Raw genomic sequence first — 24,540 nt, 5'->3', positions numbered from 1 at the left:
CTGGCGCTCCCGCCCAGCACACTGGGCTCTTGGGTGCCTGTCTGGAAAGATACGGACTGACTTTGGCAGCTGCGGTCCCATCATATGAGTAACAACAATAATGGTTCTGGTAGCACAAGCCCCCAGGGACAGATACCGCAGTCTTCTCAATCGCCATATCTACGTGTTGGGGGTCATCATCTAGGAGGAACCTCGCAAGAGTAAGAGCCGTGGATCACAGTGTTCGCTTATCCTTCTCTTCATGGGTCACTATTTGCTAAAACGTATGTGTCAAGAAATGCAGCTTCCATTCTGCGCAGCCCTGTATTGTGACATGTGCAGAGAGGGGAAGGAGGTGAGCTGTGACCATCACCTATAGACTTCTATAGGACTGTGTTGTAGGCATGTCCTGATATCTGTACAAGGGGAATGGGGAGGTAAGATATGACCATCACCTATAGACTTTTATGGGAGAGTGTTATGGGCGTGCTCTGCCCGGGGAGGATGAGGAGGTAAATTATGACCATCACTTACCGACTTCTACCAGTGAATGTTGAAGGCATACACAATGCAGGGTAGGGAGGCAGTGAGCTATATCCTAACCTATAGACTTCTGTGGGAGAGTGTTGTATGCACGCTTTGTTATCTGTACAGAGAGGGGGAGGAGATGAGCTGTCACCATCACCTATAGATTTTCATGAGACATTGTTGCGTACATGCTCTGTGATCGGTGCAGGGAGGAGGTGAGCTATGACCATCACCCAATATATTCTGCTGTAGGGGAAGTGGTGTGTGTATGCCTTGTATCCTGTAGGGATGGGAGGAGGTGAGCTGTGACATTACCCATTGTGAATGATGGATCCTGTGGTCTCTATACATAGGTGGCACCTGACATGACATGATGGCCGGCATCTCTTCCGCTCCAGCTGGACCAACTGTGGAAGTTTATAAAAAGTTATGAAGACATTTCATTGAAAAGATGATTGTGCGCAACGCCCTGGGGCCGATTACATGCCTCCATGCATGATGCAAGCACACATTGGATGGATTCTGAAGATCAGCCGGACCCGTCGTCACAGCGCCCCATGTCACCGATTAATGCAGATATAAAATTATTCGCCAGGGTGCCAGAGATTACAGCGTTCGGCGACAAAATCTCTGGAAAGAGTTCGGTTTGGGAAAGGCTTTTGGCCCTGGTGAGGCTTTTATGCGTTAAACCGAGGGTAAAAGTTTGCGTTAATGGTTGGTCGCTGGGACATTTTGGATTACACCTGTGAATGCAGTCATGTTATCCTCTCCTTACTTTTTGCATCAGCTACTGAACCCTAAAAGGGGCGGTCTGGGAAGAAAAAAAACTTAAATGATCAGCATGTAAAAAACATAAAAGTCATATTCCATTCACCTGCAACTGTCAATTCGAGATGACCCATGCGCCGCTGCACTCTTCTTCGGGCGTTATGTGACCCTTGCAGCCAATAACTGGTTGCAAATAACTCAAGATCAGCTGGTAATTGGCTGCAGGCACATGTCCCTGTGATCAGATGTAATTGCTGGAGCCCGGAGCAGAGTGTGGCAGGGGGGATACGGAGAATGCAACCTATAGGGTGGAAATAGAGGAGAGACTTATGTGGCAGAACCAATGAATCCTGGAAACCACAAGTTGTGTCTTTTTCATGGCCGCTTACGTAAAACGAGCACAATTAGTGAGGAAAATTCCATCTTGTTTGAATGGAAAACCTCTGTATGATTTAACTATGCAGGGGGTCCGCCAGAGGGGGCTTACAGGAGGAGCCTACTGGGATAAATAAGTACAATACTGGGAATGATGTGATACTCTGCTGCCCGCACCCCCCATCCCCTTAACCAAATGAAGGTGAACTGGGTGTATACACCAACGCCCTTTATTAGAGCCCCCGGTTCTCTCATAGTTGGTGCTTCCCTGTATGGATATTCTCCCCGTGACCCTGGAGCATAAAATCATATGCCAAGTTTTCCACAGATCAGTTTGTGTGAATCCACATTAGATGGGAAAATCCAGCAATCGAAGCGACTTCCAACAAGGCTGGGTCATCGGTGCTAGACTAGTCGGGGTCTCACTGCCAAATGCAGAGGGAATGTGGAGAGTATACCGAGAATGGTGTGATCAAGGAAAAACATCCAGTGAAAGGGGATCCTGTGGATAGAAAAAACTTATCACTTATCACTGAAAGGGGTCGGAGGAGGATGTCAGGAATCCTTCTGACCAACAAGCATTTTTGTCAAGCAAATACATCGCTGGAACTCCAACTAACGTGTCCGAATGCACAATTCACAATTCCTTAGCACGGATGGCTTATAACAGATGACCAGTTCAAGCGCCATTGTGTCTACGACAAACAGAAGAGCAAGACTCCAGCGGGTAGAAGAGTAAAAAATTGTATCACTGAGCAGCAGAAAAACCTGACCTGGTCAGATTGATTCATATTTCTGTTACTCTGTGCTGATGCGAGGTCAGAATTTGGCACAAGCAGCATGAATCGATGACCCCTTCCTGTCAGCTGGTCAGAACATGTCAGCCCCACCATCTAATCTGCAGCAACTACAAGAAGGCCGATATTCCTGCAGAACCATTTTATCTCCTAGTGGAATCTACACCACGATCAATTGCTGAAGGGCACAGGGGTCCAACGCGCTACTGGATGGCGGTCTGATAAAGCAAGCCGGTTAGTGTTTGCTTGTAGTGTGATATTCGGTATATCGCCCGGTTATATAACACATAAGCGGTGTCTCTCCTTCACTGGGTGGTTTATGGGGGGTCTAGAGTCGGTGTGTGTTATACAGGGGGGGGGGGGGGGCACCGATAATAGGAGGTTGTACATTATAATCCCCGAGCGCGCAGCAGTCTCCGGCCTGCGGATTACAACCCCCCTCCTCTCGCACTCGGCATGAATCACGTTCTGTGTTATATTTGGACTGGGAGTTTTTGTTCAGTTTCCATGACGACTTGGGATGAGACAGACGGCGCTTTGTGTGTGAGGGGCCGATGTGGACGCGGATTCTGCAGCGATGGAGGCTGCAACATTGTTTGCAAAGAGCCCCCTGAAAATATTCTACGCAGGATGGAACGACAACCAAGGCGGCCATGTCGATTGGTCCAACCATCAAACGGTGATCAAAGGGACAATCGTAGCGTCCACAAAGGTCAGCGCGACAATTGCAGCGCCTCCGAGGACTGCGGTTAAGGTGCAATGGACAGCGGGTCAGAAAATAATACTGAAAAAACGCCAGAATTATTATCGCTACAACCGTGTGAGAATCTCACAAGCCAACGCAAAAACGTTAAGATACTGGAACATTCCACCAATCAGGATGAGGAGAGGGACCATCATTTAGAGAATTGCCCAGCAGTCTTACCCCTACTATGGAAGAAGCCTACAACCCTGATCTATGAATATAATGCAAGACCTTCAGTAAATACTGACACACGCAGAGAAGGGAAACAGCATAGTACAGCTGTGCCATTCAACGGGTGTCAACAGTGGAGTATTGCGATGGCAGCCACCAGTGGGGGAGGCCCGCTCTGTAGCGTCCCCTGCTGTCCGCCAGGACGTACCGCACCTCGCAACATCCTGATTGAATGAAGACGTGACGACACAAAGTGACAAGAAACACTTTATTTACAAGTTCTGATACAAAACAATGGCGGATATTTACAGCGATCAGCAATAGCGGCGCCTCCTGTACGTACAACCGATCAATGGCGCCTCTATACACGTCTGTACACAGGGGCCCGGTCATTATACACATATTACTGTACACATGACCCCCAAAGGGGGAGGAGCATAGGGCAAACCCAGGAGAGAGGCTGCTAGAGGAACCGTCAGGAGAGAGCTGGACAGAAGCGGTTAAACAGTCATGCAACCTCAGCAGCAGACGTGCATCATGGGAGTTGTAGTTCGAGAACAGCAGAAACTTCCATGATGCATTGTGGGAGTCACAGTACAGCGAGCGCTCACATTAAAGGAACACTACACCCGCAAACTAAGGATAGAGAATGTCAGCTATTGACCCATGTTATCAGCTACTTCAAGCTGGGAGGGGCTGAGTGTAGCCAAAGTGAATGCAGTCTATTGCTCCCTGTTATAAGCCACTTTAGGCTAGACAGATACTAAATGTAGAATGGCATGAATAGTCTATTGCTCCCTTTTATCAGCCACTTTGCGCTGGGAGAGGTTGACTGTAGGAAAAGTGAATGCAGTCTATGGCTCCCAGTTATCAGCCACTTCAGGCTGGGTAGATGCTGACTGTAGTGTTCTTCAATGGGGTAAATGACAGGAGTGCAGAATTGGGGAGTTTGTACCGATGAAAAGTCAGGAGGGCAGGTCACACGGTCGTCATGACCTTTAGTGACCCCGTGTGGAACCTCATGATTTTTTTCTTAAGAGCCTGAGAAGCTTTTACCTTAAACATTTGGGGGCGCCCTTCGGCGTCCCGGGGGGGAAGTTGCATGGGCCACACCAAGCCCCCTTCTTCCTCCTCCTCCTCCTCTTCTCCTTCGGAGTCCACCCTGGCTTCCCCCTCTGGGACCCCCGCACTAATCTCGGCTGTGGACCTCCACTTCCTGCAGGGGGGACCAATTCTTGCTGTCGGGACCCTCCCATCTCTTCCCAAGGTGTAGAAGCGGCCCCCTTCTTGCATATTGGCCGGATGGTCCCCCCATTCCTGCACAAAGCTCTGTGGGTCTGCCCAGCCCTCTGTGTGTGCCCGGGTATTGGCCCAGCTCTTCTTATACACGCGGGGGTTGACCCAGCCATCTAAGTGGCCCCTGGAGCCCTGCCACGCCTCTGGGGGGACCCTGAGGTCTACGTTCTCCTCCGGCCGTGGAGCAGCATCCCTCAGGCTAGTTTCTGAGAGGGACCTTGGTGTCCTCCGGCCGCCTCTTTTGCGCGGCGGCTCCTCTGCAGAAAGGCATTTCCTTGGGGGTTTTGGGGGAGACCCCTCCACACTGTGGCCCTTTAAGAGAGGGGGGTGCTTTCTGCGGGGGCCGCGGTGAGTCGGGGTGTAGGTGGTGCTTGCCATTCTACACACGGGGGCTGGTTGGGCAGGAGGGCGATCGGCAGAAACCGAACGCAGGTATGGGGCTCGGAGCTGGCGACGGAGCAGAGAGAGAATATAACCTTCAGCCCGGCGAGCGGTTGGCAGCGGCGGCGGGGGAGGGGGAGAGGAGGGGGAGGGGTAAGGGGCAGACATGGAACGAGGCACCAGAAGACGAGAAGAAGAGGAACGAGGGTGATGGGGTCCCATAACCAGATCACCTGGGGGCAGAAAGAAGAGCGGGGCAGTTACACACAGAAGAGGAGAAGCGACAGGAGCTGCGGGGAACCTCGCCGGACCTCACCTGCGCTCTTGGGGCGCTCGCTGGCGTAATGCATCCGAGCCTCAGCCTGTCCTACCCGGGGGACTCGATCCAGGAACACGTCACCTGACTCAGGACCGTCAGCTTCATACTCCGCTGCGAGAGAAAAAGAGAAAGAAAAATAATGATACCACCTGGAACGTGATGGTGGGAGGAGCCTACAAAGAGGTGGGACCTGGGACGATCGTGAAAATTTAACCCATATAACAGCCTTCACACCCCGCCATCAGCAACGGTCCGGCTGTATGTTATGCATTACAGCCCCCACAACCAACCCCACCATCCCGTATCTACCGCCCAATAGCTACTACCTCACCGCCAACCATTATCTACCATCTCCTTGCCAACGCCAACCCTGTCGCCCTGTAGCTAACCCCCCCAACACCAAATTCTAGCATCTTTCTCCCCACCCCACCGCCCAGTATCAACCAGCCAACAGCAAATCCCAAGATCAATCCTCCCTAGCCCCTCCACTCAATATCTACCACTGCCTCCCAGCATCTACGGCCTTTATTGGCGATCCCGCCACCCGGCAGCTACGGCCCCTACTGCCGATCCCGCCACCCGGCAGCTACGGCCCCTACTGCCGATCCCGCCACCCGGCAGCTACGGCCCCTACTGCCGATCCCGCCACCCGGCAGCTACGGCCCCTACTGCCGATCCCGCCACCCGGCAGCTACGGCCCCTACTGCCGATCCCGCCACCCGGCAGCTACGGCCCCTACTGCCGATCCCGCCACCCGGTATCTACGGCCCCTACTGCCGATCCCGCCACCCGGTATCTACGGCCCCTACTGCCGATCCCGCCACCCAGTATCTACGGCCCCTACTGCCAATCCCGCCACCCAGTATCTACGGCCCCTACTGCCAATCCCGCCACCCAGTATCTATGGCCCCTACTGCCAATCCCGCCACCCAGTATCTACGGCCCCTACTGCCAATCCCGCCACCCAGTATCTACGGCCCCTACTGCCAATCCCTCCACCCAGTATCTACGGCCCCTACTGCCAATCCCGCCACCCAGTATCTACGGCCCCTACTGCCAATCCCGCCACCCAGTATCTACGGCCCCTACTGCCAATCCCGCCACCCAGTATCTACGGCCCCTACTGCCAATTCCCCCACCCAGTATCTACGGGCCTTACTGCCAATCCCACCACCCAGTATCTACAGGCCTTACTGCCAATCCCACCACCCAGTATCTACAGGCCCTACTACCCAACAGCTTTGGTTCCCCTAGCCTACTACCCGGTATATACAGCCCCCTCTGCCTACCTGTTGACCACCTGCTCATCCTGGAGGGCTATTCTCTGTGGCTCGGGCCCTGTAGGAAGCAGCAGGGGCACTACTACCCCAGCTATAAGGGGCTCTCCAGTGCCCTGTGGAGGAGTCGTGGTCTGTATTGAGAGGGTGCGAGGGAGCTGTGGGCACGATGGGGAGAGGGGGGGGGGGCAATATGAAATACTTAAGTCCTTAAAATAAACTGGAAAATGTCTGAGAACCAAAAGGGACGGGGAATGGGCAGTCACCGAAGATGTTAGAACGGGCATCAGGGGGGTGGGGGTGGGGGGATGGAGCGCAGGCAGCTCGGTGGGCGCAGGCTTCACCACCGTTTATTAGTTTGACTCCTGTTATCAACAAACAGAAAAATAACCAAAAATTTTTAATTCCCAAGAGGTTAATTTCCCCTCCACTAGGCAGCAGGACTGGCGGGCGTCGGGCACGGTCCACTGGGCAGGAAAAGGAAAACATCCGGATCCAAACGTGCGCTGGGCACAAATGAGTACGACCTGTCAATCATCTCACACGTCCATTCCCAGGAGGAAAAGCTACAAATCCGGAGCAGCGGCGCCCTCTACAGGACACAGCAGCAATGAGGCCTCTCCTGCCACAGCAGGACAGAGGAAGGGAGACAAGTGAAGGACACCAAGTGGCAGCAGCATCTAAAATATGATCCATCCTCCCCCTGCTGCGTACTTAACCCCCTCACGACCAGGCGCAGATTAGTAAACAGATGTCTGTGTATTCTGAGGATTTCCGGGGAGCGGAGGGAGATGGGGGCACGCGGCCCGGGGAAGGGGGGGGGGGGGGCGGTTTAAGGGGCATTATAGCAGGACGGGACTCTGAGACCTCCGAGGAAATCTCAGCACAAGAACAAGTCCGGGAGCCTCAAGTTATCCAGAAACATAAAACATGGAGGAGGATCGGCGGCGGCTGAACACTGATGGTTCTATCAGCAGGCCTCCGGTACGTGCAGCGCCTCCAGGCTCTAGCCGCTGATATACTGAACGCCACGCGGTGTTAGTAAGTTCACGCGACGACTCACCATTCTCCTGGTCGTTCTCCGCTCTCAGGCGCAATTCTCCAAGTTGTCTCTCCAACTCCCAGAGCTGCCGGTCCAAATCCTGAGAGAGGAAGAAGAGCATAAGAACCGTATACAGGAGGGTATATACAGGGAGCATGAATGCTATATACAGAGATGATATGGTATATACAGGGGAGGGGGGGGGGCAACATGGTATATACAGGTGCTGTATCCGGAGGAGGGAGGGGAGAAATGGTATACACAGGGGAGGACAGGTGCTGTATACGGGGATGTGACATGGTAAATACAGGGATGACAAGTATTGCATACTGGGGTGACATGGTATATACATTGAATGACGTGTTGTATACAGGGGGATGACGTGTTGTATATGGCGGGGTGACATGGTAAATACGGGGAATGACATGGTATAAAAGGGAGCAAAGTGGTATATATGAGGAGGAAAGGTGTTGTATACAGGCGTGACATGGTATACATGGCGATGACAGGTGTTGTAGATAGGGGGGAGGGTGTCATGTTATATACAGGGGCGACATGGCATATATGGGGATGACAGGTGTTGTAGATAGGGGGGTGGGTGTCATGTTATATACAGGGGCTGACAGGTATTGTATACAGGGGTGACATGGCATATATGGGGATGACAGGTGTTGCATGTACGGGGGGGGGGGGGTGACATGGAATATACAGGGGATATGGTATATACAGGGATGTAACATAGTAAATCTGGGGATGACATGGTATATACAGGGAGGATGGCTGTTATATACATGAAGGTATAAATATACAGGGATGTTATTGTATATACAAAGATCATATGGTATATATGGGGTTCATGGATGTTATATACAAGGATGCTAGGCGTTATACCCAGGGATGATACTGTATATATGGCTGTTATATATAGGTATGCTGGGTGTCGTACACAAGGATGATGGGTGTTGTGCTCCGGGATGATGCTGTATATAGGGCTGTTATATACAAGGATGCTAGGTGTTATACCAGCGAATAATACTGTATACATGGGTGTTATACACAGGGATGCTGGGTGTTATACCCGGGTATGATACGGTATATATGGGTGTTATACACAGGGATGATGGGTGTTGTGCTCCGGGGCTTGTACACGTTACAGCCACGGCTCTCTACATATGGACATATACAGACATCACTCCTGGCACACCGCTGCTGTCGCCGCCTTCTTACCTCTCCGCCTCGCAATGCCCGCCGCACTCGCACCTCTTGCCGTTCTCGCAATAATTTAAGCTCGCAAAGGCCGGCCACACTGCCCCGCAGCAACTGTCGGAGCCGCCCCCGGTCCACGGAGCCGCCCGAGCCCAGCATGTCACTCCGCAGCCGGCTGCGATACAACTGAGCAGCCGCAGCTACAGCACAGCGGCCCGGAGCGCCGAACGGACCAATCGCAAGCCGCTATTCTCCTGATGCTTCGCGTTTTACCCAATCACAGCCAGAGACCAGAAGATTCTGACATACCCCGCCTCCCTCGCAGACAGGCCGGATCCAGAGAGGTAGCCCCAACCCCCTGCCCCACAGCATTTTCCATCTGTGCGGCTAAACCAATCATAGGGCGACTTCTCTACATATTTTTGATTGACAGTTGCCACGCCCAGCGCTTTCAAGAAATGACTGACATCGACATGAGCCAGTAAAATCAACTTGTGGATTGTATCAACCAATCACTCCTTAGATTAGGGTTTCCAGGGAGCCAATAAGCAGACAGTTGCCTAGGCTGCAGGTATAAATAAGTTTTCTCCGCTAGCTACGCCCTCAATGCGCTGCCACGTCAAAGAGCGCAGAAAACCGAGAAAACCTGTTTAATATTCTTCAAAGCACTGGCAATGGGCGGAGTCAAGGAGGACCGAGGTGGAGCTAACTGACCAGGTGCATGGAGGGGGCGGGACCAGATGCCGGAGAGGAGCCTTTATTTATTTATGTCTGTATCACGTTGAACAATAAAGTTTAGAGTAGGTGACGTCACTGGGGGCGGGGAAAGAAAAGACACGTGGGCGGCAGCCGATGGAAATGAAATTAAGTGATGGTTACAATGTAACAGCGGCGGTGATGCCTGACCTTCCCCCACAGGGCTGATTGAGGACGTATAGACAGGGGTCCTCTGGGCCCCCTCACGTTTACATCTGGGATTTCTGACGGTAAGAGCAGCCGGCCTCCCATCGCAGCGGCACTGCAGGAAAAAGTAAGTGAACCCTTTGGAATTCTCTAGATTTCTGCAATAGTGACTGATAAAATGTGTCTGATTGTATCTAAGTCACAATTACAAAATGTAACTAATCACACAGACAGCTGTACCGCTCAGCATCAGCAGTGCAAGGAGGAAAGTAAGTGACCCCTATGTAATGTAATTAATCACACAGGCAGCCTTACCGCTCATCATCCACAGTGTAGGGAGGAACAGTGAATGGGTATTATTGTATCTTGACACCACCGGAAGTTAGGGGTTTGACAGGAGGAATGCCCCTGTCACACCCCTAGCTCCCAATAGGGTCAAGGCAGGAAGGTCCTAGCAGCACAGTGTGCATTGATTTATGGCAGCGCTGCAGGGTTAGGCAGAGGGTTACTATTCTTCTTAGCCTTACATTATTACCTGTAAATGCTGCCATGTTCCAGCTGTAACATAGCAGCATTCCCATGTTATAATGTAAGCCTAAGAAGATCGTAACCCTCTGCCTAACCCTGCAGCGCTGGCACAAATCTATGCAGACGCTGCAGCGTGTGTGTTGCGTCCCGGACGCCATTTCAGCCATGCGTCGCAGCCGCCTGGCGGCTCACCCCTCCTTCCCGGCTGCCGCTGACTCACACCTCCCGGGCGTCGGCTGTCAGCTCTGTTCCGCCGGCCGCATCAGTGGTCCCTGTCAGCCGCTCCAGGGAAAGCAGAGCAACTAAGCTTTGGGCTCTCTGCTGCCGACGGCCTGCTGTGCTTGTATAACGAGGATGGGGGATGGGGGGGGGGGGCGCCTTCTGCCCCGCCGCCGGGGAAGCCACTTGCAGCTGGGAATGTGCGACTGCAGCCCTGGTGGCCGCTGTATGGCTTTTCTATAAATCTTTTGTGCCCTTACAGGGCCTGTAGCTGAGCAAGCTCTGCAGCCAATCGAGTACAGGGGCCGTCACCCCTATGTCAATCTTGGCTCCACGAGGATTTCCTGGTGGCGTCAAGATACAATAATACCCAGTGAGTGACTCCCTATGTGTAATGTAATTAATCACACAGACAGCAGTTCCGCTCGTTATCCACAGTGCAGAGAGAAACAGTAAGTGACCCCCTATGTCAGTGTTTCCCAACTCCAGTCCTTAAGGCACCCCAACAGGTCATGTTTTCAGGATTTCCTCAGTATTGCACAGATGATGTAATTATTATCAGTGCCTCAGACATTGCTACAGGGGTTCTTACTATAGGATATCCTGAAAACATGACCTGTTGGGGTGCCCTGAGGACTGGAGTTGGGGAAACACTGCCCTATATAAGATAACTAATCACACAGACAGCAGTACCGCTAATCATCCACAGTGCAGGGAGGGAAAATAAGTGAACCCTTGGCTGTAATATCCTGTAGATACCTTTTTTAGCTGCAATCTCCCCTCCACCACATATTTCCTGTAGCTGCAACAATGTTAAGGATGAATTTAGACATTTTGTCCCATCAATATTTCTGGGATGCCTTATGTGCACAGCCCTCCCCAGGTCATACACAGCATCTTCATAGATGCTGTGTATGACCTGGGGAGGTCTGGGCTCTGGCTTGGCTATTATACAATCCAAATCTTCTTTTTCACCGGTCTTTTTTTTCCCCCCACATTAGATTTGTATTGAAGTTTTTTGTAGACATGAATATATATTACAGTATCATAATATTCAGAGACTTGTGAATAGGGAATGACATTGCGTATAAACATAGATGTCCATCAGTTATATCATAACCTATCCATAGAAAATGTCAATAACAATACAATTCCTGTCCCTTATATCCATATGTTAAAGAATCATTAGCTTATTTAGACACTTTCTCATATTGTTTGCAACATTTTAATAAAACCTAAACTTAAACCAACCAGGCATTGTATTTTCATCTAGTAGATATTAATGTATTTTTTTCCATTTGTCCCATACTTCACCATATTGTTTCATAGAATTATTGCAAATTGCCAACCACCTTTCAGACATACATTGTTCTGCCATACGATCCAGAAACTCCCCTATATCTGGTGGGAGAAGTTCCCTCCAGTGCTTAGCAGTTATGGCCTTTGCTGTCATTAAGGAGTGGCAAAGCAAGTACCTAGTACACGGAGGGAAACTCTCCGAGCCTATTAAGAGTAATATTAACTTGGCATCTCTGAGGACACCACATCCCAGAACGCCCTGAAAAACTTTAAGGATTTCTCCCCAGAATAGTTTTAGTTTGGGACAGAATCAGAATATATGCGATAGGAAGCCCTTCTGCCCACACTCCCTCCAGCATAAACCATTTCCGCCCTTTTTCACCATTCTTTAGGTGATTGTGTTCTTAGGTTGTTGTCTTGTTGCATCACCCAACGTCTCTCCATCATGAGGTCCAGGAAGGCCGCCCTTACACCCTCCTGTAAGATGGTCTGAGACACTTTAGAATTCATTTTTTTTTATCAATGATCACAAGGTGTCCAGACCCCGAGTAGTAAAGCCAAGATGTCCATCCCTCAACCAGACTTCATGGTTGGTTAGTTTGGGGTTGGTGGTTCCCCCATGTTGGGTATTTATGATAAGAACTTCTACGTTTGTCTCCTCCATCCTCAGAACACTTTCCAGAAGCATCGTGGAACATCCAGGTGGTCTTGATGAACATGAGACAGACCACCATGTTGTTTTGGCCAGCAGTGACTTCCTTAGTGGTCTCCTTCTATCATCACCATTCTTGGTTAGTGTTCCTCTAATAGCAGACATAAACAGCTTTTGACAGTAGGCTCTTGGAGAAGTCAGGAACATAGATGTTCACTTACTTCTCCTCCCTGCACTGTGGATGATGAGCGGTACTGCTGTCTGTGATTGGTTACATTGTGTCTAGAATTGTGATTTTGTTACAATCAGACACAATTTATTAGTGATCAATGCAGAAGTCCAGGGAATTTCAAAGGGTTCATTAAAGGGGTTGTCCCGCGCCGAAACGGGTTTTTTTTTTTCAACAGCCCCCCCGTTCGGCGCGAGACAACCCCGATGCAGGGGTTAAACACGAACACCGGACAGCGGTTACCTGAATCCCCGCGCTCTGGTGACTTCTTACTTACCTGCTGAAGATGGCCGCCGGGATCTTCTCCCTCGGTGGACCGCAGGGCTTCTGTGCGGTCCATTGCCGATTCTAGCCTCCTGATTGGCTGGAATCGGCACGGGGCGGAGCTACACGGAGCCCCATTGAGAAAAGAAGACCCGGACTGCGCAAGCGCGTCTAATTTGGCCATTAGACGCTGAAAATTAGGCGGCTCCATGGAAACGAGGACGCTAGCAACGGAACAGGTAAGTGAAAAATTTCTTATAACTTCTGTATGGCTCATAATTAATGCACAATGTACATTACAAAGTGCATTAATATGGCCATACAGAAGTGTATAGACCCACTTTGTTTCACGGGACAACCCCTTTAAGGCTGGCTGTCCATGGGCATTGCGAAGTCCCGTGGCAGATCTCCCCCACGGGAGCCGCCGCCCAGGAGCCGCACGCGTTTCTCTGCCGGTCAGTCTAATCTAATAGATAGGCTGACCGCGGAGAATCGCAATGATTCTCCGCTCGTGGACAGTGTGTCGGCACTTTCCATAGCAACGCTATGGAAAGTTTCAGCCTGCTTCATCCTGCGTGATTCGCATAAATCGCTGGTGAATTCACGGTCGTGGACAGGGGGCCTTAGTTCTTTTTGAACTGTATGTGTGCAGATTGGGGTTCCTCGCTATATGTCCATGCAGGCAGATTTGTACTTGAGTGGGCCTCGTACTTCTATATGGCCGCATACAGGACACCCTATAGCAGAGCTGTATTGTTTGAGGAGCAGGGCTCAAGCAGAGTTAGGGACCCTCCTGGTATGTCTGTAGTTGTATCCCGTCAGTACTGTATATCTGGGGACTTCATCCAGGAGGCGATAGACCCTATCATTCTACATGTTTCGAGGCCTGTATTAACCATGGCGTTTCTTCTCTCCTCAGGCCTGTGTTGTGTGTGATGGGCTGAGGATGCGCTGCCCGCTGTGCCATGTCCTGGTTGCTCTGACTCTGATCTGTAATGTGCTGCTGCTGTACTACACCTGGCACCTCCACATCCGCCCAGCAGGACGTCCCCAGTCCCCTCTATCCGCTGGCATCACGGTCATCGTGCGGGAGTTTCGCCCCTTTGAGCATGGCCTTGCAGAATTGCACCATTCCTTCCTGCACTCTCGCCCCACTCTTCAGATCCTTGTGGCTTCAGAGACAGTTCTGTACCCGCCAGTACCTGGAGCAACCCTCCTGAGGCTTCACCCGTCCCCTGAGCAGCCCAGCTCGGCATCCCGCCTTGAGTCGCATGTTCACACCCGTCTCGTGGCTCTGGTACCAGATGGCTGCGCTCTGGATCCTCCTGATCTACTGGAGCGAATGGCTCGAGGACTGCGTGATGCTCCACCTGGAGTCAGACTTGTGGCAGCTGGAGCTCGTGCACCTCTGCGCTGTCTGCACCTGAATGTGTCTCGGAGGGAGTGGACCGCGCAGTACAGTGCAGCCGGTGACAGAGACTCCTGCGGAGCGGTGGCTGGAGCTGCAGTGATTCTAATGCGATCCCGTGACTTGTTTGACTTGCCTTTTCCTCTCTCCCGCCCCCTGCAGGCAGCCATATTTATTCAAGCAGCTCTACGTGGATGGAGGGTGAAGGTGATGGATGATGTCCTATTTCCTCATACTCCTTTCCCGGCCACAGACCATGGTCGTTGGAAGGCAGACCAAGCAGAGCGGGCAGAGGAGGCAGCAACAATGCGGGCACTGAACATAAGGCTGGTCCGGGGTTTGGATGGAGGTGATCGCTGGTTTGGCTGCACCAAAGACACACCACGCTGCTTTGGGACTGTGGTTGGAGAAACCCCAGATTATCTGTATGAGGGGCGCTGGACACCCCCCTGCTGCCTCCGTGCATTGAGGGTCACTGCCCTCCACGTCATTAAAGTTCTGGAAGCCAACAACGTGCGATATTGGCTGGAAGGAGGAAGCCTACTTGGGGCCGCGCGGCATGGTGATATCATCCCCTGGGACTATGATGTAGATCTTGGTATCTACTTGGAGGACATCACCTTGTGTCCAGAGCTGCGGGGGGCTCAGGGAGGGTCCCTCATAGATGAAGAGGGCTTTGTGTGGGAGCGGGCTGTGGAGGGTGACTTCTTCAGGGTGCAGTACAGCCAGATCAACCACCTCCATGTTGATCTATGGCCTTTCTATCCCCGGGATGGGCTGATGACCCGGGACTCTTGGACTGGTCATCCTCAGGACATTGAGTTTCCGGAGAGCTTCCTCCAGCCCTTGCAGACGCTGCGCTTTGCAGGTGCTTCAGTTCAGGCTCCAAATCGCCACGTGGAGCTGTTGAAGATGAAGTTTGGGGAAAGGGCCATAGAAGTTCCTGAGTATCCCAACCCAGCTGTACTGAGGATGGAGAGGCGGTGATGCTGGATCTAGGTGGTCATCGGGACTGCCAAACATAAAGGAAGGGAATTATTTGGGACACCATAGAGCAAGAGGGAGGGAATGATGAGACTATGCAAGATGCCAAAGATGGGGGAGAGACCGAATGGGATGTCGGGGTAGAACATGATAAATGCTATAGGAAAATAGAGGGGGGAACTGTGCAAGACCCCTTGGGACGGGACAGAACGGCACGGGACAATGACACCCATGTTGCATCTAGCTGGTGGGTACATAGTTTGTATGTGCAGACAGTGCCATGCCAAACCTCTTATGCCAGCAGAAGCCTGTACCATCTCAAACTACCAATGGCAGCATCATCACCTCGATCCTCCTGTACGCCAGAGACGTCTGGGGTCTACCCACATGCCCTGATTGGTCATGGTGGGATTTCAGCCTAACATAAGTATTCCACCTGGAATTCTGCAAGTACCTTCTCCAAGTCTATTGGAGCACCTCAAACAATGCCTCTAGAGCTAAGCTGGCTAGATTTCCTCTACACGTTTAATGCAGGGGAGGGCGCTATCATTCCGGGCCCTCCTACAAACCAGCAATCCAAGCACCTACCATCCTAAAGCCATGGTACATCAAAGGGTCCCAAACAAACTGGACACACCCAGAACAACCCACCCAAACCCAGGGAAACCAACTCCGCAACCGGCACTGCTGAAAAGCCAAAATTAAGAAAATAAGAGTATGACATAAGAGCATCCCGGAAACTGACAATTATACCAGGAGGGGCTACAGCGGGAATATAAACTGGCCTTCTATCTAGAAATCCTACCAGATCATAAGCGCCTACAGACAGAGTGCCCAGAGCCTGGCCATCCAATCAGGGTGGCACAGGTGGAAGTAGACTGTGACAACAGCACCCCCAAGAGGCCGTGGAGGATGAGACACTCTTCCTGCTGCGATGCCACAGATACTCAGCGGTGAGGGACGCTTACTTCAGGAGGACACTCCTGCACATAGAGGGTCTTACCACTGGGAGGCAGCACTGCCTAATAAACTACTGAATGAAGCATCACTGACCTTGAGAACGCTTCTTGGTAAGGAGGAGACTGGTTTGAGCCAGTTTGGTAAATTGAAGCGTGAGGTGCCACACCCGCTGTGCCACACTGCCCATATGTGTTGGTTTACTTTGAGCTGATGTTGTTATATGTAGATATCAAAGGTGAGTTGTCACCAGGAGGCGGATACGGACAAGGCTACACCGTAAAGTCGTCTGCACACGAGTGGATGTGTATTCAGTTCATAAAATACGCATTTTTACTGCAAGTGATGCAGGGAAAAAAAATCGCTCATCTGTATGACCTCATTCAAAAGAATGGCGTTCATATTTGTGAGATTTGTGCGTCTCGCAATGCACAAATCTTGTGCAATTCTCTCGCCCATGTGAAGCTGGCTTTAGGGTAGCTGCACCTGGAGGAGTTAAAAGTTGCACCTACTATTGTCAGGCACAACTCGCAACAGGCAGCGCATGGATATCCCATCAGAGTGCTGTCCCATTCACAGGACCGCACACACGTACATTTTTTTTAAAATATATTTTTTATTCAAACTTTCCGTCTGAAAATTTTTGGACTGGACATAAATATCATCCATGTGCATGTATCCTTATGTACGTAAAAAATACATGCATATGGCCCCCTGCACACGGGCGGATATTCCACGGCAGGATTTCCCGCAAAATTTTCGCCTATGCCCACCTGCATAGGATTGCATTACAAAACGCAATCCTATGCACCCAGCCGCGATTCGTCGACCTGAAAACACGTGCGGGAAAACATCGCGGCATGTTCTATTTCTGTGCGGGTCTCGCAGAGGCCTGCACAGAAATGTCACTACCGACGGGCCGGCTCCGCTTTGCGCATGCGCCGGCTGGGCGGCAGCCGGAACATCACAGAGCTGAGCGGACGCGGAAGCAGGTGAGCCGCACTGGTCACTGCAGGGGCAGATCCCGCTGCGAGAATTCTCACAACGGGATCCGACCCGGCCATCTGCAGGCGGTCTAATACAGGGAAAAATATTGCTGTTTTAATGAGCCTTACAGCGCTAACCACACTGCCATATTTCACGTACGACATGCAGAAGTGTGTCTCGGTCTGACTGCGGGTCTTTGGTCCAAAACACCAAGCATCTTATACTCCTATGATTCTTGGAGTTCCGGTCAAGAAAACTGCAGTGTTATATATGTAAAATAGGGGCAGAATGTAGCACCATTGTTGGCTGTGACCGGTTGCACAGCTGTGTAGCCCTGCTTCCTCGCACGGTCAGTGAAGTTGCGGTACGAGTGACAGGTCACAAAAACCAATATCAGCAACCAGTTCCCCCATTGCCAGTGTGAGGTTGCAGCAAACGTTGGTTGCACAGGAGAAAGTCGTGTAGCTGTAACCGCCGCTATCATAGTGACCGGAGACTCCTCAACCCTTAGCTTTGCCAGCTTGTATGGAACGTACTCGCCACCATCCGTTCATCTGATTCAATCTCGCAAGTGTAGGTCATGTTTGGCACCAGATGGATCCCGACTCCGTGCGGCGCCTGCAGTCACCTCCTCCCACCACACAATCTGCACATATCCCCCACTGTTTCCTTGGGGGTCAGTCACAGTCCAGACACCCCATCATATGGTGTAGACAATCCTCTGTGAGCCAACCATAGCAGCACAAATCCGGATAGTTTATGTTACCTGCACTGATACATTGCATCAAGCTGGAGTCCTGGTTCATTATGGCCCTCTGCTCATGGCTGGAAATTCCGCCCGTGCCGTCTGCATGGGATTGCATTAGATACCGCAATCCTAGGCAGATGGCTGTAATTTGTCCGTGTGAAAACACATGCGGAAAACAAATCGCGTCATGTCCTATTTCTGTGCGGGTCTCGCAGAGGCACGCGCACAGAAATGTCACTGGTGACAGTCCGGCTCCTCTCTGCGCATGCGCCGGCAGGCGGCTCATAGCAGAGAATGAAGACGCTGGGAGCGGGTAAGCCACAGGCCTCTGCAGGGGCATGGGACCGCATTCCGCTGCGAGAATTTCACGCAGCGGGATCTGACACGGCCGTCTACAGGTGGCCTTACAGAGGATTGTCCAGACTGGATATATTGTACCAAACCCTCAGCTGAGTTGGAACTGGGTTTTTGGGCTCTGCCTGTAAATGTGTTTCTATTCCCCGACAGCAAGTAGTGATCCTGAAAATGGCGAGGAATAAGACACACAAGTCCTACATTTGGGTGTGTTCATGTGTAGCAGAAATGCTGCAGATCTGTGGCAAAATCTGCAGCGTTTCCGTATAAAAGTCAGCTGTGAATTCGCAGCGGGTTTCAGCCCTTCAGCTACAGATAGGATGGAACAGGCGCTCCTACAGATACTAAAGGGTTGTGTGAGAGGAGCAAAAAGAAATTCAAGGGCTGAGCAAGTGGTAAAAGAAAGTGCACTCACCTGTGTTCAATCCCTGGACCCAGCTGACTGGCTTCTGCAGCCCCCTCCCCCATCTGCAGTGAACTCCTGGCATCAGGGCGCTCAGGATGTGAGTGCTAATGCCAGAAAAGGTGACGCTGATGCCTCCGATTGCCCACAGTGATTACTTGACTTCAGGCAGCAGAAGCTGCTCAGCTGGGTCCTTAGGGATTGAAGATTTCAAGTATACCCTTTTTAGTTACTGGCCCGGCTCTTTTTTTTTTTTTTTTTTAACAACCTCTTTAACATTGCTCACTACCTGTTGCTACTGGTCACTTGACCAGCGGAGGTGGCGCTGCTCTTGGAGCAGCACTCCAAGTAGATTTATTTCCTGCTGTTAAGTACGAGCTGTAATCATATGTGGATCCACAGCTGTATCCGAGTCAAACTCTGCCCCCTACGTGCGCCTTTAGCAGTGACAATGTGCCAAATAATTTAAATAGCATCCTTTGTGCGGTGGATTAACCACGTGGCAGGAGCAGGCGAGTGATAAGTAATCATAGCCGAGATTCAGGCCCCATTCCCACAAGTGTATTACGGACAAGTGGCCGGGCGCGACCTCACTGTGCAGAAATCAATGATAATCTGCCTTTGGGATAACAGCCCCAGATCAGGCCTGAACACTCACCAGTAATACACTTGTGTAAACGTGGCTTTAGACACATTCATAAAAAGTCATCATTAGAAGGGTGCCTTCACATGGGCAAGAAAATGGTGCGAGGTTTGTGTGTTGGATCCATTCACATTAGCCATGTTTCCCTGCATGGCACCGCAATATGATGCAGGAAAAAGAAAAAAAAAAAAAAATCGCAGCATGTCCTAACTTTCTGCGATACCGCCCATTGTTTTTGAAGGGGCCAGTGGCAGCAGCGCCCATGTCATTGTACACAAGGGGAGAACTCTGTGGTCCCCTGCCGGCGCTGTTTCCTTCATCCCTGCAGTGATACAGGGCTTTTTTTTTTAACGTGAAACCGCCTCAGATCCTTGGGTTTCACATGGATGGTGAGGGTGATAGTGGGCCGTAATAATTCACACCCTTGCCAGTGTGAAGGAGCCCTCAATCCTTGTCTAAAGAGTCTGCTGTTGATTTGCAGGAATGCTGCCATCCAATAGGTGGCGCTGCAGAGGTATTGTTTCACCTTCCGTATTTGCATATTTCCCAGAGGATATAGTTGCCTCTTCACCCCGAGTCTAGACCGTGCACCACCATGTACGGTCATGGATCATTCGCAGCTCAACACGCCCAGCTACGAGTTTTCATACATGTGTAGTTAAGATTGCACAAGTTAGAAAAAAACCTTAGTTCTATCTGTGTGCTGCGGGCCGCAGCTTGGCTTTACACGTCTGTCCTCACCGCAGTACCATCCTTCACCCACTTCCAGGGGAGCTTGTTTACTCTAAGGACTTACAAAAACGGCCATGTTTTATATCTGAGTATTCCTCGCACCCGTAAACATACAGTATTATAGCGGATCAAGCAGCTCACATGCGTGTTTTCCTATCAAGAGATGATGAGATCGCAGCTCATCCTAATCTGGTTTGTATTACAGATGAGACTAGCACAGACCAAGCACTGTCCCTGCAGGTCAGATGGCACAAGAACGGGTATCCGTGCGCCGTCCGCTGCAACTTTTGCGCATTATGCTCAGGCACAACTCATATACAACCAAGTGACGTCGGCCCAAAGCACAGTCCTATCTAATAACCACAAACCTCACCCCCTGGGCGGAGGACAAGATCTCCCACGTTGGAAGGCGACAGATTTGGAAAATCATTGCATATGAAGAGAGACCGTAGGTGATCCCTGTTAAGCCTGGAGTCACACCAGTGGTCACACAAAGGGCGCTACGTATTTATACACTGCAGTACTTTTGGCATGCAAAGGATCCACACCCACATTCTTTGCAATGGGCAATTAAGTCAATATGTGCCAGAGACTAGAACACGATGTTGCTTATTTATTTGCAAGAATGAAATGCGAGCAGAGACTCCGCTTATGTAGATGGACCCACTGACATGGATATGTTCTTCCACTGCAGCCAATTCCACCCTTTGGCTAGAGGCATCTGCTGCAGATCCACAATGACAGATTTGGTGTTAATTTTCTCCTGTGGAAAATCTGCCCTGCGTGAAAAACAAAAACGTAACTGTGTCCATTAAAAAACTGTTCATGTTTCAAAGTTGATCCATGGCGCTCATTAGCAGAAGCGATCCCCACCAGCTGCTCTCTGTCCTTACAGGTCAGCACTGAGCATACGGCTCTAATTGTGGCAGGGGTTGCTCCACAACCTGCCCGCCTGCAGAATCTTCAGTCCCAGAATCAGTACCACGCACCTGTGGCGTTAAAGAAAACAGAATTCTGGCGACCCTTCTGCATCAAAACCTGCAGTTAGCAGCGCCGATGTTGGTGGGGGATTCTAGGACCGCTATGGAATATTGGGCCCTAGGGAAAGGTCACTAAGATACTAGGAAACAATTGGGCCTTCGTTTTTTTTTTGCTGCACACAGTTGATATAACTGAGGAGTAACAACCAGGCAAGAATCCAGTGTCAGCTGTTTCGGGAGGGGTTTACCACTCAGGGTGCAGTAGGTTTCTGGCTTGGCTAGTGAGAGACCTATAGAAACCTACTACACACTGACGAGGGGCAAACACCCCAAAATAGCTGGCGGTGTGGATTCTAGCTTGGTTTTCTCTTTGCAGTTATTGTTACAAGGCTTGTATAAGAGAGTCTAACATTGACTTGCAGGAATGCTGCCATCCACTAGGGGATCCAAAAGTAGTGAATAAAGAGAGGGCTGGATAGATCTATTTTTTTTCCTAAGACCAAACTGTTAGTAGCAGAATGTAACTAGTGGATTGAAAGGAATACTAAAAATTTGTGGACAAAAGTGCAGCCTTCATGAAGTTGTACTCGAATAAGTAGTTTACCCCCCCCCCCCTTTTTTTTTTTTAATTTTAAAGAAAAGTGGTAAAACTACATGTTTACAGGTTTTCACTATTCCTTTTTAATGGGTGGCGCTGCAGAGGCATTGTTCCATCTTCTTCATTTGCATATTTCCCAGAGGAGCATGCCTGGCCTTATAAGCCTCCTCACACCTAGGGGGCTCTCCTTACGGAGAAACTATAGCCTTCCTGATCCTTATAAGAAACACATCCATGTTAGTCTGCATAATGTGAACAATTTAGCTTAATCGGGCCGTGGTCACAGCAGGTGCAGTCAGTTACGACAGACCATGCCAGGACTGGGACAGAAGCTGTGTTAGTGAGCACTAGAGGGCCATTTGCATGGTACAATTTTTGTTCAAATGAACATAAATGTGCGCTCCTCGTTACATCTAAATGCAACCATAGTTTAGTATTCGTTTACCAGCAGTTGGTCGCTCACTTTCAACCAGCATAAAAATCCTCGCTAGTTTGCGTCCCAAGTGTAAACGCTCTTCGCTCCTAGAATGTGAAGCCAGCAGTGGGCGGCCCGTCTCCGCTCGAGCGCCAACAACTCGAGGTGACGTCACTCAGCAGACAGTCGTCCGTGTAAATGAAGCACAAGGCTTTACTCGAAGCATGCAATAATACGGATGACAAGCAGTGGTTTGGGCTCACCCTTCAACCTTTTGTTTTCTAAATGAAGGACACTTGTTTACAGCGGCTCCATGCTGATCCGTTTATCTGCAAACATTTATAACTTATGGTGCCCTCCTCCCCTCATCAGATCCAGATTACAAACTCAGGGCGCGGTCACACGAGCATAGGCGTATTTACGTTCGCACGTGCGCAGCGTTTAATCGCCGGAAAGAACGTTTTTCAGCGATCATGACCAGAGCTAGAAAGCGTATTATCGTTTGTTCCTACTTTGCAAACTATCTTTTCGGCCATCGAATATGCGTTGGCGCGTATTTCAGTTGCATATGTTCCGGGTTTTTTTCGGGTTGCCGTTTTTACGCACCGTAAAATCACCCGTGCGAACGAATACATTGGAAACCAATGCCTCAGATGGTCATGTTTATACGATTGAACTAATTCGCAGAAGCAGGTAAGTCTATAGAAACTTTAGTTATGCCCTTCACAGTTATAGACTAAAATAATATTTTTATTAAGATCCTTTTTAAAAACGTATATGGGCTATATGGACTCACATGACATAAACACAAAGGGATGTCACAATATCCCTTCCACACAACAACTGATGTTTTTTTAGGGATAGGAAGGTCCTGATGGTGGTAGATGACAAGGACACTTCGTAATATGATCAAGATTGACCAATTATGATGGAACCTACAAAAGGTAGTAATAGACTCATAGGATTGTCCACAGATATTTAATTATAGTCTGGGAGATATATATGAGTCCATTAGTTCCGCTCAATTTCGGGCTCAGTTCGGGCTCAACGCGTTTCCCCACAGTTTTAGTGGTTCATCAGGAGCAGAGCCTCTATCGGGCTAACTACTTATGTTGTTATACACAGTTTTGTGTTGCGTGATAGATAGAATAAATGTACTAAGGCAACCTCTGATACAGAATAAGTTTACATACAGTGTGGGATCCCTTCAACACTGTATGCTATCCAACAGATAGACTACCAGAATTAGAGGAGAGGAGAGATTTTTTCTTCCTCTATAGAAGTTATACTACCATTTAGTTCTTCTTATTATGGTACAGTTGTAGACTATAAGCACTAGCATTTGCTGATAAAATGCTAATAACAGTCACCTATCAATAGCGAAAGGTGCTGCATGTAACAATTGTATAAATTGCTTATAGTTAATCCAGAATTTTGTGATTCGGATTATGACTTTTTATTTTCAGTCACTGAGAGCACTGCAGACGCCTATCTAGGCAGATTTATAGAGGAAGAGACGTCTGTGATAGATATCAGACTACCTTGGTCCACTATGTTGCATATGAGACCTATAGCAACATAGATGGAGATCAGCCTATTTCATAAAGCTGTCTTTGGCCAATTCAGATGCAATAAGTTGTTTTTCTTATTCTAGATGCTTAATGCACCATTTATTGGCTCAAAGGGCTAACAGCTATGTTGCATGCAGAATCAGCAGCAGCATAGGTACTTAATGCACCATTCAATGGCCTAAAGGGTTAACAGCTATGTTGCATGCAAGGTCAGCAGCAAAATAGGTAAAGATCAGTCAATTTGATAAGGCTGTCTTTTAACCAATTTTAAAGTGGTCTGATTGATCTTTTGCTCAAAGTGCAAACTGCACCATGAATTCTAGTATCTATCCCTTAGATATAATTGTATATAGAGTTTGCAGAAGATAAAAGATAAAGTAAATAATAAAGCAAATAATAAGGAGATGCAGCGTCTGTGGCCCTGATGGTGAGCCAGAGACTGTGAAGGGTGTTTATACGATTGGGCGCAAAAACGTGCCGTTTATGCGCTCGTGTGAACGCACCCTCATACCGAGACTTCCTTCATGGACAGAACGAGCAGAATGATTAGAATGTAAGCTCTACAGCTGATGGAAGCCCTAATAAGCATTTGGCCCCAGCAACCAATCACAGTGCAGCTTTCATTTTCTTAACTGATTTGGAAAAATGAAAGCTGCTCTGCGATTGGTTGCTAGAGGCAATAGCATCCTGCTATTAGACAGTTTTGATAAACGAGGCCCAGTGTGTCCAGGACAGTCACGTCTGTATATATATGTTTATAAAAGACAGCGGAAAGCAGCAGG

The 24,540-nt window shown here is 49.8% G+C and overlaps 2 protein-coding genes across 4 annotated transcripts; one reads left to right on the top strand and one right to left on the bottom strand.

Annotated features, from left to right (window-relative positions):
- Positions 1–3,617: 3,617 nt before the first annotated feature.
- On the bottom strand, positions 3,618–9,092 carry DACT3 (dishevelled binding antagonist of beta catenin 3). The gene is made up of 4 exons (XM_066581487.1): positions 8,906–9,092; positions 7,700–7,778; positions 5,357–5,470; positions 3,618–5,273 (listed from the first exon to the last, which is right to left on the bottom strand). The coding sequence occupies exons 1-4, from the start codon at positions 9,041–9,043 to the stop codon at positions 4,342–4,344; spliced, it is 1,263 nt and encodes a 420-aa protein (XP_066437584.1). The 5' UTR covers positions 9,044–9,092; the 3' UTR covers positions 3,618–4,341.
- Positions 9,093–9,744: 652 nt separating this feature from the next.
- Positions 9,745–16,412, top strand: FKRP (fukutin related protein). 3 transcript variants are annotated; one of them, XM_066581484.1, is made up of 3 exons: positions 9,751–9,914; positions 12,504–12,624; positions 13,898–16,412. In XM_066581484.1, the coding sequence occupies exon 3, from the start codon at positions 13,925–13,927 to the stop codon at positions 15,371–15,373; it is 1,449 nt and encodes a 482-aa protein (XP_066437581.1). In that variant the 5' UTR covers positions 9,751–9,914; positions 12,504–12,624; positions 13,898–13,924; the 3' UTR covers positions 15,374–16,412. The 3 variants fall into 3 exon arrangements, with proteins under 3 accessions (XP_066437583.1, XP_066437581.1, XP_066437580.1); XM_066581486.1 differs by lacking the exon at positions 12,504–12,624 and having other exon boundaries at positions 9,745–9,870; XM_066581483.1 differs by lacking the exon at positions 12,504–12,624.
- The last annotated feature ends 8,128 nt before the right edge of the window (positions 16,413–24,540 follow it).

The sequence above is a fragment of the Eleutherodactylus coqui genome, chromosome 10 (assembly GCF_035609145.1).
Source record: "Eleutherodactylus coqui strain aEleCoq1 chromosome 10, aEleCoq1.hap1, whole genome shotgun sequence".
NCBI lineage: Eukaryota > Metazoa > Chordata > Amphibia > Anura > Eleutherodactylidae > Eleutherodactylus > Eleutherodactylus coqui.
Note: the sequence above shows the minus strand (reverse complement) of the source record. Positions and strands in the feature narration are given on the sequence as shown.